The following is a 19,293-nucleotide window of genomic DNA, read 5'->3' on the forward strand; positions in this document are numbered from 1 at the left end:
TATACCCCTTGCGCATCCTCTGGGTTTTCCCCTCCTGTCCCCTTTTCCTTCTCCCTGGGCCTCCTGTCCTGTGATCCTCTCATATCCCTTTTGCCAATCATCTGTCCAGCTCTTGGCTCCATCCCTCCCCCTCCTGTCTTCTCCTATCATTTTGGATCTCCCCCTCCCACTTTCAAATCTCTCACTAACTCTTCCTTCAGTTAGTCCTGATGAAGGGTCTCGGCCCGAAACGTCGACTATACCTCTTCCTAGAGATGCTGCCTAGCCTGCTGCGTTCACCAGCAACTTTGTGTGTTATTTGATATTCTTAAATATTTTATCCAGCCACTAGGATATCTTCAACTGCTTTTAATGTCTTTGCACTATAATTGATAATCTTGACTCCCCAGTCTCAATCAGCCTTTAGAAATCGCAGTATTTACCTGCTTTTCCATGATCAAAATCTCACTCAACATTGTTAAAACATTGAAGTAGATTTTACTCTGTTAAAGATTTGGGTTTGTCCTCATTGTAACAAGCTTGACATTTTCGTTAATGTTCTTTTAAGTTTGGTATCATTAGATAAGATCAGTATTTATTTCAGCACTCTTATTTGCTAAGTAAACTCCTTAACATTTTGTTCAAACACATCAGAGGGCATTTGGAAGTTGGCTAGAATGATGTAGATCAGGAGATGTATGTGTTAAACTGGTAACTGGGAAAAGGGAATCTTGTAAAGGACATTAATGATTTAATGTCCTGCATATCTTGTTAACATAAATTTGTCACCTTGTTTGTATAAGGATGTTGGCAATACTTGAAGACCTGAAAGGTTACTACAAACGTTTGTAGATTATGACTTTGCAGGCAGGCTTTTCCACTAAGGATGAGTGAGACTACAACTAGAGGTCATGGGTTAAAGGTGGAATGTTCCACTCGGTGGTGAGAGTGGAACAAGCTGCCAGTGCAAGTAGTGCATGCAGATTAGATTTCAACATTTAAGAGAAAGTCGGATAGGTGCAGTTCATGGATTGGAGGGTTATTCTCTGGATGCAGGCCAATGGGATTAGGCAGATTAATGGTTTGGCATGGACTAGAAGGGCTGAAGGGCATGTTTCTGTGCTGTGGTGTTCTGACTCTTAACTGGATTTGCTGCAATTTGATTTGTGAATTTAATTTATGCCTTGTTTCTTGTTCCAATAGGAACCAATGCTTTGATTATTGATTTTATTGAATCGTACTGTTCTATTCATCCTCCTGGTTAAAGGACGTAATGCTGAGGCTTTATAAGGCATTGGTCAGACTGCACCGAGTATTCTGAGCGTATTTAAGATCCATGCCTAAGAAAGGATGTGCTTGCATTGTAGAGGCTCCAGAAGAGGTTTCCAAGAATGATCCTTGGAATGAAAGGATTAACATGGGTATTTGATGGCTCTGGGCCTATTTCCACTGGAGTTGAGAAAAATGAGGTTTCTCAGTGCAACCTGGAACATTGAAATGCTCAGACTTCCCCACTGAAGGAAGCATCCTCCCCATGTTCACTCTAAGAATAGTGGGCCATCCCTTTAGAACAGATTGGGAGTTTCTTTAGCCAGTGAATGGTAAATCTGTGGAATTCGTTGTGGAGGCCATGCCCTTGGGTGTATTTAAAGCAGAGGCTGATGAGTTGATTAGTAAGGGTGTCAAAGGTTATAGAGGGAGTCAGGAGATCGGAGTCGACCATGGTAATGTAGTGGTTGGTGTGACGCTATTACAGCTCAGGGTGTTCCGGAGTTTGGATTTAAATTCTGGTGCCCTTCTGTAAGGAGTCTCTGTATCTCCCTCCCATGAAATCATGGGTCTTCTCTGGGTCCTCTGATTTCCTCCACAGTCCAAAATGTACTGGGTAGATTAATTGCTCATTGTAAATTGTCCTGTGATTAGGTTTGGGCTAATTGGGTTTGTCGGGGGCTGCTAGGGTGGTGTGGCTCAAAGGGCTGGAAGAGCCTACACTGCACTGTATCACTAAATAAAATTAAGAATAGCAGAATAGACTTGATGAGCTGAATGACCTAATTCTGCACTTGTTTTATGGTCTCTGATTAAACAGTTTGTTGAAATTGAGGATAAAGTTCCACGGTGGGCCCTTCAGCCTATCTAGTTCGTGCTAACTATTCTGCCTAGTGCATCGATCCACACTTGGACCATGGCTGTCCATACCCCTCCCTTTCAATCTTATTGACACCTTTCCTGTAAGGTGACCAGAAAAATACACACTCAAATTTGGCCGGGATCTTGCACAACTTCAGCATGATGTCCCAGCTCTTGTACTTGTACTCTGATTGTAAAAGTCAGTGTGCCAAAAGTGCTCTTTTAATCCCTATCTATGGTGACTCAACTTGAGGAATTGTGGATCTGTATTCCCAGATCCCTCTTCTACCACACTCCTCAGTGTCCTACTGTTCACTGCAAGTTCTAATGGTTTGTCCTCACACTGTTGATAATTTGATACCCTTCCATCTCCTTCCCACCTCACCACTCCCCCTCATGATCAAGATTTAATTCTACTTGCCTTTATTTTGAGTACTTTACCAGCTGATCTATGTGAACCTTCCTCACTTGCAAAGCTTCCCATTCATTTCTTTTGTCACCAGCTAATCATGCCTCCAATATTGACAACTAGATTATTGTGCATATTCTGGAAATGGTATTCCATTTTTTGAGGAATATTTTTAAGTCCTCCTTTCAAGATTTCCATATTTCTGCCACATTATATACCTCTTTAATTTGCCTCCAATTATCATCCTTTAACTTTGTCCAGCTGGTGATACTTGTATGCTGGAGATTTGAACATGTAATCTAGATTAACCAATTTGACACACAAATGAAATAAACATTGACTTTTCTCTCAGTCAGAATATTGAGTACAGGGGTTGGGATATTATGCTGAGACTCTATGGGATATTGGTAAGGCTAAATTTGAAGTATTATTGGCAGTTTTGGTTCCCTACCTACAAGAAAGATATCAATAAAGTTGAACAAATCCAGAGGAAAATTTACCTACATGTTGCTGGGACTTCAGGACCTGAATTATAAGGAAAGGTTGAATAGGTTATCACTTTACTCCCTGGAGTGTAAGAGAATGAGGGGAGATTTGATGAACATATGCAAAATTGAGGGATTATGGATGGGATGAATGCAAGCAGGCTTTTTTTTCCACTGGGGCTGGGTGAGACTAGAACTAGAGGTCATAGGTCAAGGGTGAAATATTTAAGAGGGAACTTCACTCAAAGGGTGGGAGTGTGGAACAAGCTACCAGCAGAAGTGGTGAAATATTTAAGAGAAGCTTGAATAGGTACATGGATGGGAAGGGTATGGAGGGCGATGGTCCAAGTGCAAATCATTGGGACTAGGGAGATTAATTGAGCATGGACTAGTTGGCCAAAGAACCTGTGTAGCATTCTATGATTCTATAACTGAACAATTTTAAATCAAATCTGTCTGTTTACCAATGATATTAAAGCAGTATTTAAAGAATAGCTGAACTTTCCTGGTCAACATTGTGTTTTTTCCCCCAAAGTGTCATTTGTGATAGAAACATAGAAAATAGGTGCAGGAGTAGGCCATTCAGCCCTTCGAGCCTGCATCGCCATTCAGTATGATCATGGCTGATCATCCAACTCAGAACCCTGCACCAGCCTTCCCTCCATACCCCCTGATCCCCGTAGCCACAAGGGCCATATCTAACTCCCTCTTAAATATAGCCAATGAACTGGCCTCAACTGTTTCCTGTGGCAGAGAATTCCACAAATTCACCACTCTGTGTGAAGAAGTTTTTCCTCATCTCGGTCCTAAAAGGCTTCCCCTTTATCCTCAAACTGTGACCCCTCATTCTGGACTTCCCCAACATCGGGAACAATCTTCCTGCATCTAGCCTGTCCAATCCCTTTAGGATTTTATACGTTTCAATCAGATCTCCCCTCAATCTTCTAAATTCCAACGAGTACAAGCCCAGTTCATCCAGTCTTTCTTCATATGAAAGTCCTGCCATCCCAGGAATCAATCTGGTGAACCTTCTTTGTACTCCCTCTATGCCAAGGATGTCTTTCCTCAGATTAGGGGACCAAAACTGCGCACAATTCTCCAGGTGTGGTCTCACCAAGGCCTTGTACAACTGCAGTAGTACCTCCCTGCTCCTGTACTCGAATCCTCTCGCTATAAATGCCAGCATACCATTCGCCTTTTTCACCACCTGCTGTACCTGCATGCCCACTTTCAATGACTGGTGTATAATGACACCCAGGTCTCGTTGCACGTCCCCTTTTCTTAATCGGCCACCATTCAGATAATAATCTGTTTTCCTATTTTTGCCACCAAGGTGGATAACTTCACATTTATCCACATTAAATTGCATCTGCCATGAATTTGCCCATTCACCCAACCTATCCAAGTCACTCTGCATCCTCTTAGCATCCTCCTCACAGCTAACACTGCCGCCCAGCTTCGTGTCATCCGCAAACTTGGTGTTAGTGTGTAACTTGGTACTTCTGGTCTCTATTAGTGATTATATTTAAGAACTGCTTGAATGTCTTATGAACAGAAGATCTTTTGCATCAGTTCAAGTTTCACCCCCTTCAGCATGGTAATAGTTTTTTTCCTTTCTCAGTTCATCTCTCGAACACAATCTGATCATTATTTAAGTTTCTTTTCAATGGCTGTAATTGTCCCAAACTAAAAGAAACTCTTGCTCTTTTTAATCTCCCTTTTGACATGAAAGTATTTACATACTGTATAGCTGAAACCAAGATGATCAGTTCTGGAGCCAAGTTGGCCAATAATGAAATGTTGTCTTTCTCGTTCCAATGAAGCCACTGTCACTAGTATTTTGTTCACTCTTGTTTGAATGCAATATGTTTTATTTAAATGGTTTAAGGATTAGATGCTCTTTTGTCAGTGATGAAACATTCTAGAGGAAGGCAAATGCAATGTTAGCATTAACTTCAGAGGACTAGAATACAAAGTCAAGAATGTAATGTTGAGACTTTATAAAACACTTGAGGTCTCACTTGGAGTACTGTGAGCAGGCTTGGGCCCCTTATTCTAAAAAGGATGTGCTGAAACTGGAGAGGATTCAAAGGAGGTTCACAAATGATTCCGGGATTAAGTGGCTTGTCATATGAAGTATTTGCTGGCTCTGGGCCTGTATTCAGTGGAATTTTGAAGAATGAGGGATGACCTTATTGAAACCTATCGTATGTTGAAGGGACACGTGGATATGGAGAGGATGTTTCCTATGGTGGGAGACTCTAGGACCAGAGGATACAGCATCAGAATAGTGGCATGCATCTTTTTAGAACAGAAATGAGGAATTTCTCTAGCCAAAGAGTGGCGAATCTGTGGAATTTGTTGGCACAGGCAGCTGTGGAGGTCAAGTTTTTATATTTAAGGCAGAGACTTAGATTCTTGATTGGTCAGGGCATGAAGGGATACAGAGAGAAACCAGGAGAATGGGGCTGAGAAGGAAAATGGATCAGCCATGATGAAATGGTGGAACAGATTCAAAGGGCCAAATAGCCTAATTCTGCTCCTATATCTTGGGGTGTTGTGTTTTAACTTGAGGATAGTTAATCAACATGCCACATCAGCAAACTCCTAATACATGTAAGTGTATATGGCAAATTGGGTTGATCCTTGATGTAAATGGCCTAAATTGGTTTTGTTAACCGTATGGCTGCTCTGGTAGAAAGCTAATTACACAAAAAATAACTTGTTTAATAACTGCATTTTTTTTAAAAAAAAAAGAAACAGCTTTTAATATTAAAAGCTCAAGGAAAAATGTTGGGTACTGTCTGTTTTAAAATGCATGATTTGAAGTTCCTGGTTCTTGATCTATGGAAACAATTCTATGCTAGAGTAGGGTTCTAAACACCAAAAGTTAACAATTAAGTGAATTGCTTGTGAATGCCCAAAGTGCAGTCTTTAAAACTTAGTTTCTGAAGGCAGCAATTGGTTTAAAATGTGACTCAAAGATGATTGGGGATTATTTGTAGTTTGTCACTGGCGTTGGTGAGGGAACTGGACTTTATTCAGAGCAAAGCCTTGTTCCTCTGAATGGAAGCGTAGAAACATGGAAACATAGAAAATAGGTGCAGGAGTAGGCCATTCGGCCCTTCGAGCCTGCACCGCCATTCAGTATGATCATGGCTGATCATCCAACTCGGAACCCTGTACCAGCCTTCCCTCCAAACCCCCTGATCCCTTTAGCCACAAGGGCCATATCTAACTCCCTCTTAAATATAGCCAATGAACTGGCCTCAACTGTTTCCTGTGGCAGAGAATTCCACAAATTCACCACTCTGTGTGAAGAAGTTTTTCCTCATCTCGGTCCTAAAAGGCTTCCCCTTTATCCTCAAACTGTGACCCCTCATTCTGGACTTCCCCAACATCGGGAACAATCTTCCTGCATCTAGCCTGTCCAATCCCTTTAGGATTTTATACGTTTCAATCAGATCTCCCCTCAATCTTCTAAATTCCAACGAGTACAAGCCCAGTTCATCCAGTCTTTCTTCATATGAAAGTCCTGCCATCCCAGGAATCAATCTGGTGAACCTTCTTTGTACTCCCTCTATGCCAAGGATGTCTTTCCTCAGATTAGGGGACCAAAACTGCACACAATACTCCAGGTGTGGTCTCACCAAGGCCTTGTACAACTGCAGTAGTACCTCCCTGCTCCTGTACTCGAATCCTCTCGCTATGAATGCCAGCATACCATTCGCCTTTTTCACCGCCTGCTGTACCTGCATGCCCACTTTCAATGACTGGTGTACAATGACACCCAGGTCTTGTTGCACCTCCCCTTTTCCTAATCGGCCATCATTCAGATAATCTTTTTTCCTGTTTTTGCCACCTAAGTGGATAACCTCACATTTATCCACATTAAATTGCATCTGCCATGAATTTGCCCATTCACCCAACCTATCCAAGTCACTCTGCATCCTCTTAGCATCCTCCTCATAGCTAACACTGCCACCCAGCTTCATGTCATCCGCAAACTTGGAGATGCTGCATTTAATTCCCTCATCCAAGTCATTAATATATATTGTAAACAACTGGGGTCCCAGCACTGAGCCTTGCGGTACCCCACTAGTCACCGCCTGCCATTCTGAAAAGGTCCCGTTTATTCCCACTCTTTGCTTCCTGTCTGCTAACCAATTCTCCACCCACACCAATACCTTACCCCCAATACCGTGTGCTTTAAGTTTGCACACTAATCTCCTGTGTGGGACCTTGTCAAAAGCCTTTTGAAAATCCAAATATACCACATCCACTGGTTCTCCCCTATCCACTCTACTAGTTACATCTTCAAAAAAAATTCTGAGATTCGTCAGACTTGATTTTCCTTTCACAAATCCATGCTGACTTTGTCCGATCATTTCACCGCTTTCCAAATGTGCTGTTATCACATCCTTGATAACTGACTCCAGCAGTTTCCCCACCACCGACGTTAGGCTAACCGGTCTATAATTCCCCGGTTTCTCTCTCCCTCCTTTTTTAAAAAGTGGGGTTACATTAGCCACCCTCCAATCCTCAGGAACTAGTCCAGAATCTAAAGAGTTTTGAAAAATTATCACTAATCACTAATATGTGGCATCTCATGGTTATTTGGGGATTGGTCAAACCTGTGACCAGTTGAGCTTTACTAACATCCAATATCTTTGGGTTGTACTTCAAAATTTTATTAGGCTGATGTTTTGAGGGACCTGCATCAAAGACCCCCACCATCCAGGCCATGCTGTCTTGCTGCCATTGGGAATGGAGTAAAAGTCTTGGGTCTCACCACCAGGTTCAGGAACCATTATTACTCTTCAACCATCAGGCTCCTGACCAGTGAGGATAACTTCACTCACCTCAACACTGAACTGATTCCACAATCTGTGGCAACACACAAGATGCTGGAGGAACTCAGTAGGCCAGACAGCATTGATGGAAATGAGTACAGTTGATGTTTCAGGCTGAGACCCTTCAGCAAGATCTATGGACTCAACAGGTACTGACCTCTACCTTGCCGAGGCACAGCGACAACTCGTGGATACCTCCTTATTTACCCCTCGATCGTGACCCCGCTAAGGAGCACCAGGCCATTGTCTTCCACACCATCACCCACTTTATCCACTCAGGGGATCTCCCATCCACTGCTACCATCCTTATAGTTCCCACACCCCGCACTTCCGGTTTCTACCTCCTACCCAAGATCCACAAACCTGCCTGTCCTGGCTGCCCTATTGTCTCAGCTTGCTCCTGCCCCACCGAACTCGTTTCTGCATACCTTGACACGGTTTTATCCCTCCTTGTTCAATCCTTTCCTACCTATGTTCGTGACACTTCTCATGCTCTTAAACTTTTTGATGATTTTTAAGTTCCCTGGCCCCCACTGCTTTATTTTCACCATGGATGTCCAGTCCCTATATACTTCCACCCCCCCATCAGGAAGGTCTCCAAGCTCTCCGCTTTTTGGATTCCAGACCTAATCAGTTCCCCTCTACCACTACTCTGCTCCGTCTAGCAGAATTAGTCCTTACTCTTAATAATTTCTCCTTTGGCTCCTCCCACTTCAAACTAAAGGTGTAGCTATGGGCACCCATATGGGTCCTAGCTATGCCTGCCTTTTTGTTGGCTTTGTGGAACAATCTATATTCCGTGCCTATTCTGGTATCTGTCCCCCACTTTTCCTTCGCTACATCGACTGCATTGGCGCTGCTTCCTGCACGCATGCAGAACTCGTTGACTTTATTAACTTTGCCTCCAACTTTCACCCTGCCCTCAAGTTTACCTGGTCCATTTCCGACACCTCCCTCCCCTTTCTAGATCTTTGTCTCTGGAGACAGCTTATCCACTGATGTCTCCTATTGGCCTACTGACTCTCACAGCTATCTGGACTATTCCTCTTCTCACCCTGTTTCTTGCAAAAATGCCATCCCCTTCTCGCAATTCCTCCGTCTCTGCCGCATCTGCTCTCAGGATGAGGCTTTTCATTCCAGGATGAGGGAGATGTCCTTTTTTGTTAATATATAAAAAGGGGATTCCCTTCCTCCACTATCAACTCTGCTCTCAAATGCATCTTCCCCCATTTCACGTACACCTGCTCTCACTCCATCCTCCCGCCACCCCACTGGGAATAGGGTTCCCTGGTCCTCACCTACCACCCCACCAGCCTCCGGGACCAACATATTATTCTCCGTAACTTCCGCCACCTCCAACGGGATCCCACCACTAAGCACATCCTTCCCTCCCTCGCCCCCTCTGCTTTCCACAGGGATCGCTCCCTACGCGACTCCCTTGTCCATTCATTCTCCTCCCCCCCCCCCTTCCCTCCCCACTGATCTCCCTCCTGGCACTTATCCTTGTAAGCGGAACAAGTGCTACACATGCCCTTATACTTCCTCCCTTACCACCATTCAGGGCCCCAGACAGTCCTTCCAGGTGAGGCGACACTTCACCTGTGAGTTGGCTGGGGTGATGTACTGCGTCCGGTGCTCCCAATGTCGCCTTCTATATATTGGCAAGACCCGACACAGACTGGGAGACCGCTTTGCTGAACACCTACGCTCTGTCCGCCAGAGAAAGCAGGATCTCCCAGTGGCGCCACATTTTAATTCCACATCCCATTCCCATTCTGATATGTCTATCCATGGCCGCCTCTACTGTAAAGATGAAACCACACTCAGGTTGGAGGAACAACACCTTGTATTCCATCTGGGTAGCCTTCTCACTCTCCTTTTCTCCCTCTGTCCCTCTGACTATACCCCTTGCCCATTCTCTGGGTTCTCTTCCTCCCCCACCCCCCCCACCTTTGTCTTTCTCCTCGGACCTCCTGTCCCATGATCCCCTCATATCCCTTTTGCCAATCACCTGTCCAGCTCTTGGCTCCATCCCTCCCCCTCCTGTCTTCTCCTATCATTTTGGATCTCCCCCTCCCCCTCCCACTTCCAAATCTCTTACTAACTCTTCTTTCAGTTAGTCCTGACGAAGGGTCTCGGCCTGAAATGTCGACTGTACCTCTTCCTAGAGATGCTGTCTGGCCTACTGCGTTCACCAGCAACTTTGTGTGTCGCTTGAATTTCCAGCATCTGCAGAATTCCTGTTGTTTAACTTGTGTTCTCAATTTTTTGTATTTGCGCAGTTTGTCATCTTTTGCACATTGGCTGTCAGTCTTTGAAGCTTTTTCTTGATTCGGTTGTATTTCGTATATACTGTGAATACCTGGAAGAAAATGAAACTTGGTCATATGGTGACAAGTACTTTGAAAATTTGCTTTGAACCAAGGTGGCTGGATAGTGATAAGATGCAAATTAACAAACTAACTGTAAGATATGCTGCAGGTGCTGAATTTTTCCAGCATTGTTTTAGATTTCTAGCAGTTTTGCTTGCTGCAGTGACCTTGCATTCCATTTCGGAGAAGGCTTGCAGGTGAATTACTGTCCCTGTGGAAAAATATAGCCTGATGCACCAGTGAACTTGGGCACTTACACCATCAAGGATGCTTGTATTCAGCAAGATATTCAACTGAGACTGGTCAGAGCAATGCTTCAATGCCAGCAGTTGGGGTTCAATACCTGCTCAAGGAGATTGTTCTCTCCATGGGTTTCTTCCAGCTGCTCTGGTTTCTTTCCACATTCCAGATGTGTACGGGTTAGGGTTAGTAAGTTGTGGGTGTTGTGTTGGCCCTGGAAGTATAACAACACGTACAGCACATCTGTAATTTAAATGTTCTTCCCTGTGACTGTGGATTTCCTCTGGGTGCTCTGGTTTCCTCCCACAGTCCAAAGATGTCCCAGTTGGTAGGTTAATTGGTCACTGTAAATTGTCCTGATATTAGGCTGTGGTTGATTTGGGGGTTTTTGGGTGGTGTGGCTTGAAGGGCCTATTCCACGTTATCTCAATAAATGAGACACAGCTTCAGAATATAGGAATATCTGTCTGGATCAGAGATGAGGGATTTCTTTAGCTAGAGTGGTGAATCTGTGGCCTTGAGTATACCCAATGACTTGGCCTCTACAGCTGCCTGTGGCAGAGGTTGATAAATTCTTGATTAGTCAGGGTATTGAAGGGTCTCAGGGAGAGGGCAGGAGATTGGGACTGAGGGAAATGGATCAGCCATGATGCACTTGATGGGCCAGATGGCCTAATTTTGCTCCTGTATTGTATGGTCTGGATAAATATAAATTTCACTGTTTTGATGTACATGTGACAAGTAAAGCTTGTTTTTAATCATTGCTTTTGAATGGTCTAAAAATAATCATGACATTTTTTTTTGAAGCATGACGGTCCTGCCAACTGCACTGGCTAATGTTTATCAATTACCCAACACAAAACAATATGGTGACCAGCAAATAATGAATACAAGTTTTCAAACCTAGCTAGTCACCATATATCTTGCACTTTAAGTTTCTAGAACTTGAGCTGTAAATTTCCACCCTAGGAACAAGTTTTGAATGGATAGCTGGAGATTCTCTCTCTTCTCTTTCCCTCCCCCCACCCCCAGGTGGAAATGGCTAACACAGGGGCACATAACTTTAAGGTGGTTGGAAGAAAGTGTAGGGGGATGTTCATGGTAGGGTTTTTGTGGTAGGTCCATGGAATGTCCCATCAGGTGTGGTGGCAGAGGCAGATACATTGGGGGCACTTGAGAGAAGAGCACATGGATGATAGGAAAATAGAGGTCACTGTGGGAGGGAAGGGTTAAATTGATCTTAGAGCAGGTTAAAATGTCAACAAAATATTGTGGGCCAGGGGGCTTGTTATGCTGTAATGTTCCATGTTCTAAATTAGTTGGGCATGTGTTGGCCTGTAAAAGCTGTTTTATAAATACAAAACCTCTCTCCAATAATGGAGCTGGGGAGCTAAGATTTCTTCATTGGCCTATAGATAGAGCACTAAGTGCTTGCTTTCTGTCAGATATTAAGAGGATCTTGCAGAATCTCATATCAGACTGTATGATCATGTTGACTACAGATAGTGCTGAAATTGCTTTATTTGGTGATGCTCGGTTGGGCAGGTGGTAATTGTGGAGGAAAATAATGGAGTTTTTGGATCATCACCTCATGTTTCAAACTTCCAATGTGGGAATCCGTTCAGAAATTGGATAGCAGAGGGGAAGAAGCTGTTCCGCACAATTCGGGAATAATTTCTTGCCCTCTACCATCCAATTTCCGAATGGACATTGAACCTATGAACACTAACTTGCTACTTTTTATTTCTATTTCTCCACTACTTATTTAACTAATGTCTGTGTTTTCTATTGTGTATTGCATTGTACTGCTGCAGAGACAAATTTCACGACTTGTGCGAGTGATATTAAATCTGAGTTGCTCTCTTTGCAGTAAATGGCAAGTTTGAACAGGCATTAGAAGCCACCCAACTTTGTCTGAAACTTATGAATGCCAGTAATCGGGAAGAACTAAGGAGACTGTTGCATTTCATGGCCATTGCTGCTGATCCAACATCCATTGCGTTGAAGAATGGGGTGAGTATGTAATCTTCACAAAGATTTTCCTTACTTCTAACATGATTCTCGTAGGTCATTCTGTACCATAAGAATTCAAGTTCGAGTTTTATTGTCGTTCAACCATGCGCTTGCACAGCTAAACGAAAGATCATTCCTCTGGAGCCAAAGTGCAAAACACAGTGCATATAGTCCCATGCCGCACACATAATTATGATATGATCCAGCAGAGAGACAAAAAAATTATTAGTGCAGGTCCAAGTGGCATGGTCTGAAGATTGACATTGACAGTGTGAGGTAAATGTTTATGTAAGACAGTATAATGTTACTGACTATTATAATAAAATGAGCAGTCATATAAATAAGTGAAACAGCAATAAAAGATGAAAAGTGACCGGTACAAGACGTGTTTGAGTTGAATGGGTGTTCAGACAGGGTGTACATGTGTGCTTGGTTGGCAGCAGAGTGCTTGAAAGTCTCTCAGACTGGGGGATGAAGCGGTTACCCAGCCTGATCTAGTTCTTGAGTCGCAGTACCTTCTGCCTGATGGCAAGAGGTCAGATTGTGGGAAGGATGGGGTTCAACATGCACGGCTGAATTTCAATTTTCTGTAACTCAATGCGCAAAAGAACAGCTTGGTTCCTGATGGTGACATTTTTTTCCTCTCCAGGTCAACAATAGAATTGTGATGAAAAGGACTTTCAGTAAAGCCATCGTTTTTAACAAGAACCTACCAAAAGGGAAAGCTGATCTCTTGGTGTTGTTTCTACTTGATCATCAGAAAGATGTCTTTAAGGTACATAATATAATGGCAACAGAAATGCCACAAGACTATAAGATAGGAGCAGAATTGGGCCATACAAGCCATTGAGTCTGCTCTGCTGTTCCATCATTGTTGATATTATCCCTCTCAACCCCATTTTCTGGCTTTCTCCCTTAATCAAAAACCTATCAACCTCCGTTTTAAATATACTGAATTACTTGGCCTCCACAGCCAACTGTGGCAAAGGATTCCATAGATTCACCACCCTCTGGCAAAAAAAAAATTCTCATTCAAGTACTTCGTTAGCTATAGTGCACTTTGTGTCATCCTAAAGTCAAGAAAGACTAGTATTTTGCAAGTTTCTTTCTATAGTAACAACAACCAGATTAATCTCATTGGTATTTTTTTGAATTTAGTTCTGCCAATGAAGGACATCGTATTTCTCTCTACAATGACAATGTTAAAAATTATTTGTAACACTGTAAAGATGCATGAAGTTTAAACTAACCTCCTGACAAACAATGATCAAAGATTAGATAGAGGTGTGAAGTGAGCCTTTGTTTCCATATTATTTGGTTCCATTAATTTGCCGCACTGTATGCATTCACCCAACCATCCACAGCTCTTCAGTCCCCTGGGTAAGTAAATTCCTCTGGGCCTGAGTTTTCAACTTTTCAATCATTGCACTCAACCCTGTGAAATATGGGTCTTTCCCCTCTCCTTGTGCTGTGTGTTCACTAAGAACCAGAAGTAGAATAAAGCCTATTATCACTGATGTACAATATATTGTGAAATGTGTAAATTAATCTGATTATAATATAAAAATTAGTGCAAAAAGAGAAAAGTGGTGAATAACACAATGCAGGAGGAACTCAGCAGGCCAGGTAGCACTTAGGGGGGGAGAAATAAAAGATTGACCGGAAATGTTGACTGTTTATTCCTTTCCATAGATGGTGCCCGACCTGCTGAGTTTCTCTAGCATTTTCTGTGGATTTCCAGCATCTAGAGACTCTTGTTCTTAGCAAAATACCTAGGTAGTGTTTATGGACCATTCGGATCTCTAATGGCGGAGGTGGAAGAAGCTGTCCTAAAATGTTGGGTGTCTTCATGCTCCTGTACCTCCTCCCTGACGGTAGTAATGAGAAGAGGGCATGTCCCAGATGGTGAGGGTCCTTGATGATGGACGCTACCACCTTGAGGCATCACTGAATTTAAAAAGTGGTGAGATTTTGAAGCCTGGAGCACAAGAAGCCAAGGCTGTGTCCAACTGTGCCAAGTTTCTTGGCTGCAATTTGGAGCATGGTGTTAGTGTAATGCTATTACTGTGTCAGTGACCTGAATTCAGTTCCCAGCGCTGTCTGGAAGGACTTCGTACATTTTCCCTGTGACAATGTGGGATTCTTCCAGATGCTCTGATTACCTCATATTTCAAAGATCCATTCTAAAGTGTGTATCAGGCAGAAGGGCCTGTTACAGTGCTGAACTCTAAATTTTAAAAGAACTATCACTTAATTCCAAGTAGTTTTTCCCATCAGAAATTCAAAATACATTGAATTTAATACAGGCAAAAAGCAAAAGGGAATTCTAATTGAACTTGACCTGAAGTGATTCAGGTCATTAAGGGTTGACTGAAGTAGCAGATACTTGATGATCTGGGTGAGGGTAACCCTGGGCAGTCCTGCTGCTGCCTGTAAGGAGTTTGTACATTCTCCCCATGACCACGTGGATTTCCTCCGGGTGCTCCAGTTTCCTCCCACAGTTCAAAGCTGGTACCAGTTAACAGGTTAATTGGTCATTGCAAAATGTCTCATTAGTCTGGGGTTAAACTGGGGGATTGCTGGACGGCGTGGCTCCCTATTCCACATTATCTCAAATGTTTTCAGCTGTAGTGTGCTGCCTCATTCTTTAAAACAAACAATGAAATCCATTCAAGATTGTTTATTGTCATTTTCAGTATGCAAGTGTAGAGGAGAACAAGATTGTTAATCTGGATCTGATGCAGCACAAAAAAACTCTTGGATAAAGAACACAAAAAATACACAATATAGATGGCTCAGAAAGTTTGTTCCTAGATTGATTGTATGTTCATAAACATAGAAAGATAGAAAACTGACAATGACACCAGGCACAGGAATGTCTGTACTGTACATGGAGTCAGAGTACAGCACAGAAACAGGCCCTTCAGCCCACCGAGTCCATGCTGAAACTATTTAAATTGAATTGAATGTTCTTTGTTGTTATTATACATACAATGAAACTGTTTGGCTTCCCCTCAGGCAGTTTTAAAAAAAAGCGGTAGATAAAAACAAGACTAGTAGAAAAACAGTATTAAATAAGTAGCAGAAAATAAGCTACAGCAGCACCAGAATATCACAGTAATGCACAAAGTGCCGTTAGTGCAAGTATCGGAGTCCTTGTGCGTGCTCACAGTTTCAGTTATTCTGTGGGAGTGGTGTGATGGAGGCCACAGCCCCCCTACTCCCATTGACCGTAGCCCTCCATACCCCTATGATCCATGCACCTATCCAAACTTCACTTTAAATGTTGAAACTGAGCTTGCGTGCACCACTTGTGCTGGCAGCTCATTTCACACATGCACAATCCTCCGAGCGATGAAGTTCCCCCTTGTGTTCCCCTGAACTTTTCACCTTTCACCCTTAAGCCATGACCTCCAGTTGTAGTCCCACCCAACCTCAGTGGAAAAAGCCTACTTGCATTTACCCTGTCAATACCCCTCATAATTTTGTATACTTCTATCAAATCTCCTCTCAATCTGTTTTTTAAATTTTATTTTTATTTGGATAAGGAATTCACAAATATCATGTACTTTTTTTCACACATATAACCTTTTCCATTTTTTATGTATAAAACTAATTATACATTCTTAAGTACACGTTGAGATGATATAAAAGGAAAATAAACACTTAAATAGATAATTATGTACTGTGGTAATTCTAATCTATTAGGCTAAGTAATGGTATTAGTTGTTAAGAAAAATGGTAATAATAGTTTCCATATAACCCTTCTGGACCATTTCCACTGGTCCAAAATGTTGTATATAAGCCTATGTAACAACCATTGTAGGTGTTTATATCCCAATTTGTTCATGCTTGCTCCTGCCCACAGACATAATTATCCAATCCCTATGTACTTATTTACTTAATTTTTTCATTTTTTATCCCTTTCCCAAATCTTTCCCTTGTGTTAATTCTCTATTTTCCAAAAGAAAACAAAAAAAAAGACATTTAGACTAGGGGTGCTTATGTTAGTAATATTACTGTGTGGATGAGAAGAGCAGTATAAATCATTAGGAGTGTCATCTAAAGTCTGCTCACATTGGGGTTATATATTCAATCCATTTATTCCAGATTTGATAAAGTTTTTCTTTTTGAATTCTCAGGGAGTAAGTCAACTTTTCCATTTTAAATATTTCCAGGATAATTTCGTGCCAATCTTCTAATGTAGGTGTTATTGGATTTAGCCACTTTCTAGTGATTGATTTCTTACTTGCCGCTAAGAGGGCCTGCAGCAACTTTATATCTTCCTTCTGTTCAAGAAACAATACATGCCCCAAATAGAGCGTCTCAAAGTTCAGAGGTATCTGGGACCCAAGTACCTTAACTAATGTTCTATGAATACCTTCCCAATATAGACTTAATTTAGGGCAATCCCAGAAAATATGAAAATGATTTGCCCCCTTGGAGCCGCACCTTCTCCAACACGTCACGTTTGTATCTTTATATTTTTCCTGATAGGGGTCTTGAAGTATCTTATGTTTTTCCAACAATGTTCTCTCCAAGTCAAAGAATTAGTCGAGGACCATTGAAAGCTGCAGATTTTCCCCCAAGCCTCCTCTGAAAGTACCAACCCCGCTTCTTTCTCCCACTTCTCTTTACTATAGTGTATTTACAGTTTTAGCATGGGAGAGTGCATTATATACTCGAAACTAATTTACTAGGTATTGAACTGCAAGCTGAATTCAGAATCTTGAAAAATTCTAATTCTACTGTTGATAGGTCTGTATATCTACAACTCTGGTTAACATAGTTTCGTACTTGAAGGTACCTTAAAAAAAGTCATTATGTTCTAGGCCATGTTTGTCCTGCAGAATTTGGAAACTTTGTAATACTCTCTTATCTATAAATGAGAGGTAGGTTGTAAGACCTTTCTTTATCCATAGCTCAAATCTTTTATCTCCTCTGTTGGGAAGGAATTTGGTATCATATGTACACCATCTAAAGAGTTTTAACATGTTATTAATTCCACATGAATTAACCACCTTCTGCCATACTTTTAATGTAAGATTTATCCAACTGTTTTTAAATTTTTCCAACTGGGCCATCAATCCTTTGTCAGCTATTGAGGCCTGTAGAGGATAACTGTCGACTAATCCAAATTCTATTTCCTTCCATCTAGCCTTATATTCCCTATTACACCAATATAACAGGGGTTATCTGTGAGGCATAAAAGTAATTTCTCAGGCAAGGAAGAACCATACCTCCCTTCCTTCCCTAACTGTAAGGTGTTATATCGAATTCTAGGTTTCTTTCCTTGCCAAATGAAGCGGGAGATCCATTTGTCCCATTCCCTGAATTGATTATCATCCACCTCCACCGGTTAAGTACAGAAAAGATACAATAACCGAGGAAGAATATTCATTTTTATAGTATTTATCCTTGAACTTAAACTTAAAAAGGGGATAAGATTCCATCTATGCATATCTGCTTTTATCTCTGAGATTAATGGCCCGTAATTTACCTGTGACAGTGTTGAAAGATCCTTCGGCAGGGTTATCCCTAAATATTTTAATGATTTAGCTTCCCACTTAAGATCGTATGTATCCTGCAATTTTTTGGATGGTGTATAATTTAGGGACATAACCTGTGTTTTCTTTACATTTATTTTATCACCTGATATTTTCCCAAAGTCATCCAACAGTGTAAACAATGCTATAAATGATTTTTCTGGTTCACTCAGATAGACCAAAACATCTGCGAATAACGCCACTTTCTGTTCAATCCCTGCCACCTTGATACCTTTTACGATTTTGCTCTGTCTTATTAGTTGGGCAAGTGGTTCAATATATAGCGCAAAAAGGAGAAGAAATTGGGCATCTCTGTCTAATGCCTCTCTCTAAAATGGAGTCAAAGAGGTCCCCATTTACCTTAATTCGGGCTGTAGGGCTGTCATATAGAGTCTGAATTACTTTAATAAACTTTTCTTGAAAGCCGAATCTTCCTAACACTCTGTATAGGAATGCCCAACTAACCGAATCAAAAGCTTTCTCAGCGTCCAATCCTACTACCATTGTCTCTGTCTCATTCTTATTAACCTGTTCTAATATGTGCAGAGTTCTCCTTGTGTTGTCCTGTGTTTGTCTTTGTTGAATAAATCCAGTCTGGTCTAAATGGATTAGGCCAGGTAAAAACTTTTCCAATCTGCGTGCTAATATAGATGTAAATAGTTTGTAATCTAAATTAAGAACACTAATTGGCCGATAATTGCCACATTCTAGTTTATCTTTACCCTCTTTAGGAATAACTGAAATAATCGCTTCTCTCCAGGAAGGTGGAGTTTCTCCTCTCTGCAAGATCCAATTAAAGGTGTTAAGTAGTAATGGGGCTAACTGTCTTCAGGAACTTGTACCACTCTGAGGTAAACCCATCAGAACCCAGGGACTTTCCAGCCTTTAACCTAGAGATGGCCACGTTCAGTTCTTTGACAGTTACTGGTTCTAATAAACTTTCATTTTGTAAATCTGTAAGTTTAGGTAGATCTAAAAAATTCAATACACTGTCTATATAGGGCTCATTGGGGGCCCGGGGTTGGGAGTACAGCTCTCGATAATGTTTCAAAACTCTCTTGAATTTTGCCTATTGTACTCTCCACAAGCTTTGTCTTTGGATTCTTTATTTTATGAATTGTATTGTCTGCTTGTTTTTGTAATTTATATGCTAATAATCTAGCTGATTTACCTCCTACTTAATTCTTTTGTCTCAGGTAAAAAAATTTCTTTGAGTTTCCAACGTATAAATATCGTCAATTCCACTTTGTGATTTCCTGTTTTCGA

At 41.8% G+C, this 19,293-nt stretch overlaps 1 protein-coding gene across 1 annotated transcript in view; it reads left to right on the plus strand.

Moving 5' to 3' along the window:
- The window catches only part of depdc7a (DEP domain containing 7, paralog a), a 66,261-nt gene that overhangs the window by 37,852 nt on the left and 9,116 nt on the right, over positions 1-19,293 (plus strand). Inside the window, exons 6-7 of the mRNA XM_063061668.1 lie at positions 12,339-12,481; positions 13,131-13,256. Of these exons, the coding sequence (XP_062917738.1) occupies positions 12,339-12,481; positions 13,131-13,256 (269 nt within the window). The remainder of the gene's footprint in view (positions 1-12,338; positions 12,482-13,130; positions 13,257-19,293) is intronic.

Source organism: Mobula hypostoma, chromosome 11 (assembly GCF_963921235.1).
Source record: "Mobula hypostoma chromosome 11, sMobHyp1.1, whole genome shotgun sequence".
In the NCBI taxonomy this organism is placed as follows: domain Eukaryota; kingdom Metazoa; phylum Chordata; class Chondrichthyes; order Myliobatiformes; family Myliobatidae; genus Mobula; species Mobula hypostoma.